Source organism: Echiichthys vipera (assembly GCF_963691815.1).
Source record: "Echiichthys vipera genome assembly, chromosome: 17".
Taxonomy (NCBI): domain Eukaryota; kingdom Metazoa; phylum Chordata; class Actinopteri; order Perciformes; family Trachinidae; genus Echiichthys; species Echiichthys vipera.
Genome location: NC_139842.1, coordinates 18,805,398 through 18,813,588, shown reverse-complemented (window position 1 = coordinate 18,813,588; position 8,191 = coordinate 18,805,398). Strand labels below are relative to the sequence as shown.

General features: G+C 42.4%; 1 protein-coding gene across 1 annotated transcript; it reads right to left on the bottom strand.

Moving 5' to 3' along the window:
* Nucleotides 1–5,681: 5,681 nt before the first annotated feature.
* On the bottom strand, nucleotides 5,682–7,133 carry gjc1 (gap junction protein gamma 1; the record flags this gene model as incomplete). Its single annotated transcript, XM_083931505.1, has 1 exon — nucleotides 5,682–7,133. One exon carries the CDS (start codon nucleotides 7,131–7,133, stop codon nucleotides 5,682–5,684), a length of 1,452 nt encoding a protein of 483 aa, XP_083787631.1.
* Nucleotides 7,134–8,191: the final 1,058 nt, after the last annotated feature.

Below are 8,191 nucleotides of genomic sequence, written 5' to 3'. Positions count from 1 at the left end.
ACGAGAGCTGTTCTGGTGCTATGAAGGGGACGGAAACCGGATTGGAACACCTTAAGTTTCTAATAACTTTACAGATTAAGAATATTAATGCAAAATATTGTAAAAATATGAAATAACATATATTGTTTTAGATTAAGCTACACAGCAGTATCTAAATTAAATTCAATTGGCCCCACCTCACAGCAATTGTGTTCCTGGTTCGAATCCAGGCTGGGCCCCTTCTGTGTGGAGTTTGCATGTTCTCCCTGTGTGTGCATGGGTTCTGTCCGGTTTCTCCAGCTTCCTCCCACAGTCAAAATTCATTCAGGTGTTAGGCTAATTGATTAATCTTAATTGCCTGTAAGTGTGAAAGGTTGTCTGTAAATCAGCGCGTTTTCATTCAGTTTAAAACCCAGATTATAACCAGGTTAAGGGCATAACCTGCTTTCTTAAACACCATGTAAACATCATACCTCAGATAAAATCTGGGTTTTCAACAGAACTAGAAAACTCCTTCAGTTCCCCGATTTTTCGCTCATGTAAACAGCATTTTCGGGTTTCTCATCTGTTCATGCTCAGCACTCACAGAAATAGAATAATTAATTCTTCTTTATTTCAGCTTTCTTCAAGCCGCATTATATTCAGAGTCTGGGACGCTTCTGGAGCTCCAAAGGCCTCCACCCACAGCCACTTACCACTGGCATGATGAGGGTAAGCCTGGCACTGGAAAGCTGGTTCAACTTTTATCTGTATGGGTTCTGGCCCTTCGTTAATCACCCACATGGACTCTATACCCTGACTAACCACTACTATGATGATGAGAAAGCTAAAACGAAATACCATGCCATGCCGGCTGAGTTTGACCTCTTGTCAAACATGGGGGGGGGGGGGGGGGGGGGGTTGTCAACCAGGTGACAAGTCATTCCCGCACAGACGGGCTGCTGACAGGACTGGAGCAAAGTGCCCTTTTTATAGCCCAGTCACTCATTATTACACGTTTTGAATAAATTGACAATTCTATTTATTATTTATTTCTGTTCACACATGCACGTGGCCTGTGTGCACTGTCTACGTATAATCATGTAGGGTAAATACATCCAGCCAATGAGGCCATTCATGTGATGACATGTTTGTTTCTTTATAAAGAAAATAGCCTGCTGCCACAAGTTGCCATCCCAGACATTGCTGATGGAATTCCAGTCATATCACCAAGACAATATTCTTCATCTCCTAATATCAATTATTCCATTAATAAGTGTGAACACTTATATTTTCACAAGCACTGAATGATCTCTAAATATATTTGATGGTTAAGTTTGGATTGAAGTAACAAATTACATACATTTTTGTCTTAATTATGGTGCTTCCCTACGTTTGCAATTGCATCTGTTTCAGTAAAAACGAAAGTTAACTGAAAAACTTCTTGAAGTTAAAAAACAACTGATAATCTGCGTGAGAATATAACAGGTTAAGCTGGCAAATCAACAGCTACAGCAGAGAAGAGACGCTTATTATGTAATAATGATTAAAGGCTAGGATTATTATACCTGGGCAAGCAATAAGTCAGGAATGACCCATCCCTTTTCTCTCGGATGTTTCTTATTATATCCAATAATAATTGAGGAGACTTTGTGATGCTAGAGAGCCATGAGGACAACAACACACTGCCTGTGATGTTTTTAACTACCTCTAGAGGTAGTCAATGTCGCTAAGCAATATAACAACATAGGTGGGCCCACATTGCTATTTTGGGCTTTGAACTATGTCAAGGGAGGCTCAGTAAGTGGAAAAAATATCACATTAGTTATTACATTAATGACCTTCTCCTGTTGAAGTGTTCTTGAGCAAGACACTGAATTCGCTTCCCACTGGTCCTTAGGATGGGTTAAGAGCAGAAGTCAAATTTAACTACATAGTATTAACAATTGTATGCCACTGATCGAAGTTTAAGTAGGGTTTAAAGTTCCCTTTTTAAAATATTAACAGTAATGTTTACTCAGTGTGTATATGAACCTAACCTGGACATAACTTTTGACTTTTATCTAAACACATTAGACACAAGTAACATTGTTTTTACCATTCTTGTAGCTAATGGTAATGCATACACCTATCATAAAGCCTCAGAGGCTGAACTGCCAAAGTGACACAGGTTGTCATTAACTGAAGTGACATCTCCTCTGAAACCTGTGTCGTTCTTGCCAGTGACACGTTATCAGACTGTGACTGTAATTCTCCTGATAGGACCCAGCCTCCACCCCCCACAACCAAGCACAGGTCTTATACTGACAGCAAGAACAATGCTCAACATTTTTAAGAGTTGAATGTTCTGCCAAACAAATGATGCAGAGATTTTATTCAATATGCATTTCTGATTTATTTTTTGTAGGAAAATAGGTATTTTCACATGCTTTTGTATTCATAAAAGAATATGAAAAAAAATCTTTGCCAGGGGATACCAGAATGGCATTCGAAAAAATGTACAATTTACAAATGGCATATAAAAACACACAAATGCATGTATGAATTTTATTGTCACATCCCACATAAGCGACTATGAGAAACATGTAGGGAAACACTACAGTCTGAGCACAGACATTGTTTACAGATACATGCTGAGGGTGGACATTGGGGTATCCCTAAAAAATAGAACTACAAAAGACTTTTGAGGGTGTGTTAACATGCTTTCAGTAATAATCCCTTGAGCTGACAAGTTTAATATTAAATAAGATGATCAATCAAAAATGTGTCTCTTCACCCTATGCATGTGGCAGGAGTGGCAAGCTCACAACTCACAGCCTATAGAAAAATAAACCAGCTGGATCACATTCTTATCTCAAGAGCCCTTCCTTATAGATAGATAGACTCTAGTTTGTCATTGTCTCACTGATGCATTGTCTCACGGATCAAAACACACACTTACACACGTACTTATACATTTGTAAGACCAAATTAGACAGGGCAACCTGTAACTTTGGTTTGTTAACTGTTGTTGGTTTTTGTAATGATGATGTTTTTTAAGTGATCTCTAGGGCCATTTTACAGACACAGGGTTTTCACAGGACAACAGGATTATGTAAAAGAGAACCAACCCTAATACAAGTATTTGCAAAAGCCATTTCTGTCTCTTCTTTCTTTCTCCGTCACTAAAGACAAAAGAGACCAGTCCATCACAAATACACAACTGTGCCACAGGGTGACCCTTTCCATCTGGATAGCTGCTTGAATTCCGATGTCCCCGCCTAAAAACGGTCAATTCTTAACCCCATAACCTAGAATACTTTCGGAGGTCTAGGGCCAAGCTGTCAGTCATGCAGACTATGAACAGATGGGGTCTTTCAATACCCTCAAGACAACTCTTTAAAACGCCCCTTCTTACCTCTCTGAAGAGATCAATCCTTTGATGAGAAGTCGCCCTCTAGTAAATACTTTAGTTCTTCACTGGGGAAGAATTCAATGAGGGCGGATTGGCCTCCAGGGGAGGAGACATTGACTGACACTGACTCTTGGTTTATCACAGGTGGCGTATTGGGGTCGATCAGTGTCAGTATCGATCACTACTCTGGGGGAACACTGACATCCTCCTGGTGATGTATGCTGCTGGCGGACATGTTAAACAGCCATGTGGAGCCAAGTGGTGAGCGAACCATTCAGAAAGACTTGTTCGATTTAAATATCCTGTTGTATTGTATTAATTTGTTCAGTTAAGTTTACTATTCGCTGGGAAAGACTTGGATTCTTCAAAGGAGATTTATTAAATCGAGAAAACAATATGCCGGCTTTTCAGCTTTGCTTTTCCTCCCGTTTTTGCCATGAAATGAACCACTACATGTTTGGAAATCCACAAATCTTGGAATGATTTGAATAATTTGGCGCTTCTTTTCCTGACCACAACTGATTCAATCATATACTTTGTTTCCACACTTCCACACTTGTTCAGGAGATCTTGAGAACAAGTAACACTGTTTATTTAAACACAGCCCAGAGAGTTACTACATACATTAAATACTAATACTGTAACATTTGCCAGGGAAAATTCTGGCTTTTTTTCTTTACATCATTAGGTCACTGTAGCCAACATACTGTATAAAAATATACTATATCATATTTCACATTTTTTTTTACAATTGAAAGGCAATTTAAAACACAATAACCATAAATATCCATATAACTAATTAATTGTTAAAAGAACTTGCTCTCTTTTTGTTCATTTCTACAAAAACATTGTTTTTTTTGTTTCATATAAAACACCAGTTTGAACATAAAAATTTACTCCGTTTGCTATTTTAAATGTCATTGCGGAAAGCAATACATTTATTGTAATACAAAAAAAAGTGACTTTTACAAAAGGGTTGGTCTTACGTAGGCATTATTCCACAATGGGAGTAGCATGGCCGCAGTATTCCAAAGCTACAAACAACTATGGCAGCTTGTAGCATAAAATCTTGGCACTGACACTTGCATCACACAAACAGTGATTGGTCTCACTATATTATAGTAATGGCTTTAAACCTTTTCCATAAGAATGTGGTGATAAAACAGCCTTAACTGGTAGCGCTGAGAAGATTTAACTGACACAAGGCTTGTCAATAGAAAAGGAACACTGCAGCTGGTAATGTGTTGCTGGACACAGGTTGCATTGGCATCTGGTTATCTACTCCCCAATAAAGGAAGCTCTGTAGAAGATACCACCAGGGGGCAGTCAACTACAAGGCAAATGAGACACCAGTGGCAAGCTGAGCAGCCTTGCTAATTGCCATGAAGAGCCAGAGAGATACTAAGAAGTTGAAGAGTAAGGTATAAAATCGACATTGCTTATGCACCTTGTTAAAGTTTTAAAAGTTTTAGTTTTTTTTCTCTCAGGAAATTTCAGATGTAGACTGGATAAAAAAGAGGCCTGCTGTACTCTTCAGTTTCTGAGCATCAGCTGGTATAGCACAGTTATATATAATAAAAAAACAAACAACAGGAAACATATACAAACACACTGTCAAAAGTCACAGCATAACATAACACTGGACGACACTGGAGAGAAAACAGACACAGAACATGACTGACACAGCCGGCAAGGTGATGTTCCCACTGTATTGTGAAGTCACTGCTTCAGGCGCTGCCAATAAATTATCTTTCATTTTATTGCATTTACATTGTTATGACGTTCCTTGATGACGTCATTATAGTATGGAGTCATAGCTTAAGCTTGTCAGAACATAGTGGTGAGAGGGCATCCCTTTGCCTTTGTATTATGATGATACTTCATTTTGATGTCCAAAGAATTAGGATGCCAATGTAATAATGGAGACGGTGTCTTTGCAGAGGAGCGGACAGAAAATGAGCTGAGCCAAATCTAGGAACTCATTATCATTCAGTAATTTTCCAAAGTTCAACGAAAGGATAAACGGGAAGAGAACAGAGGTCTTCAGGACTTCAGGAGAACAAGACATGTAAATGACAGACTGTGGCCTACAGTTTGTGTTGGTGTGATGTTTCAAGTTTAACAGTGATATAGCCCAGACAAAACAACTGCCAGCTGCAACATCACGTCTTTTTTGTACACACCTTTGTACACAAACACAACTTCTCCAGCTTGCAGGATTCTTTAAGGCACAGTGGTGTTTAAATATGCAAGGAAGATTGCAACAACTCGTCATCCAGTCTCTTTTACTGTATATGCATGGATTAAATACATCTCACTGTTTCTGGGATTAAATCCATACAGAGGGCTTTCCCTCTCCCGATTTGCTGCTGCTACTGTTGCTGCTGCTTCCTCCTCCACTGCTGCCTCCTTTCCCATGCTTGAATCTATGCTTGCGCTCTTTCTGAGGCTGTGGCTGAGGTTGGGCCTGGATGATGTTACTTTGGGGCTTGTCGTCCCGGTTATCCCCAAGCTGCTCCTCTGCCCGGTGCTGCTGACTGTATGCCTGGATGGCTGCCTCCAGTTGCTCATGAGCTTGCTGGATCATGTCTTTGTTCAAAGCCACGCGGGCCTCCCCTCCGGTGGGAAAGTTGTCCTCATTGCTACCAAATTGCTGCTGCTCCTCTTGGGCAATGTTTGCCCGGTTCTGCTTGCACGCCATCTTAGCGTTACTAAGGTCTGTGTAGGGCATCTGCTCTGGCTTTACCACAATGTTGTAGCCAGGTGGGGCTGATGGGGTGTTCCATGAGAAGGGGTAACCCACGTAGTCTGCAGCTCCATCTCCTCCCACCCCTCCCTCAGAGCCTGCCTCTGGCCCTGCCCCCACTACTGAGCCCTCCACACCCACATTAGTGCCCAGCAATCCCAACTGGTATTCATCCTCCTGAGGTGGGCAGCGTCGACGGCGGAGGATGTCACAGATGGTACCAATCCCCAAATGGAGCATCTCCCAAATGTTGAGTGTGAGGCAAAGGACAGTGACACCATACATAATGCGCAAGAAGATGGTCTTCTCTGTAGGCCGCGACACAAAACAGTCCACGCTGTGAGGACAAGGTTTCCCCGAGCACACAAACACAGGCATCACACGGAACCCATACAGCAAATATTGGCCTGCAAGGAAGCCTGCTTCTAGCAGTGTACGAGTCACCAGTTGCAAAACGTAGACACGCATTAGCCCCTCATCTCGTATACGCTTGCGCCCATCATGCCGTATTTTGGGTCTGGGAGCGGGTTGCAGTGGATCCCGTGGCCTTTTTGGGGGCTCGATCTCTGGCACCTCATAGATCATGGGATCATCCTCCTGGTCCTCCTCGGCCTCCTCAATGCCCCGGTGCTGTCGTGCTCCAAAGCAGATTTTCCTGGGCTTCCTGTGCATGTAGCCCCCTCCTCCTGTTCTAATTGCAACAGAACCACCTCCTCCTTTGGCCTCATCTAATCGTGCAATTTTGTTGACAGCATAGCCCATGTACATGAGAGAAGGCATCGCCACCAAGATGATCTGGAAGACCCAGAAGCGGACGTGAGATAGAGGAGCGAAGGCGTCATAGCAGACATTCTCGCAGCCAGGCTGGCCTGAGTTGCAGACAAACTTGCTCTGTTCGTCGTAGTAGATAGACTCTCCCCCAACGGCAGTGAGGACGATGCGGAAGACGATGAGCACGGTGAGCCACAGCTTCCCCACGAAGGTGGAGTGGTTGTGGATCTCCTCCAGCAGCCGCGTGAGGAAGCTCCAGCTCATGGTGTCGCTGGACAGTGGGGCAGACAGTGTCCCTCTCTCACCTGTTCACAGACTCTGGAGAAAGTTAAAGAAAGGAGATAAGAAAGAGGAAAGAATAGTATGAGTTCAAAGTATGTTCACAGTAAATGCAGATTTCAAAATGTGATCAAAGCAAGTAGTACAATTTTCTAGACTTTGCCCCTGTGGCATTAGTTCCGCAAATTCAGTAGCAAGAAGGGAAAAAGGGTGACATAATAATTGCCTTAATTAAAATAAGTGTTCCCTCTGAGCTAAGGCAATCAATAAATGCTTAATTTGATCTGTTGCTTTTTCTAGCACAAACGCACACACTGAATTTGGAGCTCAGTGCCACAGTGAGCTTGCTATCAAGTTCAGGCTTTTAAGGGAATTAGAGGACCAAACAGGGTGGAAGAGGATATCTGTATTAAAAAATACCATCAAGCAGCACTGAGAAGGCGGCGAAATAATCCAAATAGGGAATTTGTTATCGCCAAATACACACTCACTTTATTTAACAGCCTATCACTTTTTGAAGAATAAATCCTCTTAGTGAGCCTTCTTCTGTGTGAGGTGCAGTTTTCAGGATTGTATTAACTTAACTTGGTTTGTTGTGTGTGTGTGTGTGTGTGTGTGCGTGTGCGTGCGTGTGTGTGTGTGTGTGTGTGTGTGTGTGTGTGTGTGTGTGTGTGTGTGTGTGTGTGTGTGTGTGTGTGTGTGTGTGTGTGTGTGTGTGTGTGTGTGTGTGTGTGTGCACATTTACACAGTTGACAGTTTAGGAAGAGGGACATGTTGCCTATGTAGGTTAGGTCTGGGCTCCCGGCAGTCCATCCAAACCAGCAGAATCAGCAGGTGGCTGGGCACAAACCGTTGGAGCAGGGAGTCAGACAACAGACCCACATTAGCTCAGGCAATGATGCTGAACCCAAACACTGCTGTTCCTCAGGGCGGCTTTGGGGAAGTATGACACCTCCATATTTCCCCCCGTATGAAACTGCAATAGCGCATGGCTTATTGTCAGTTAGACTGAGAGGAAAATCCAACCATGAATACTAGCTTAG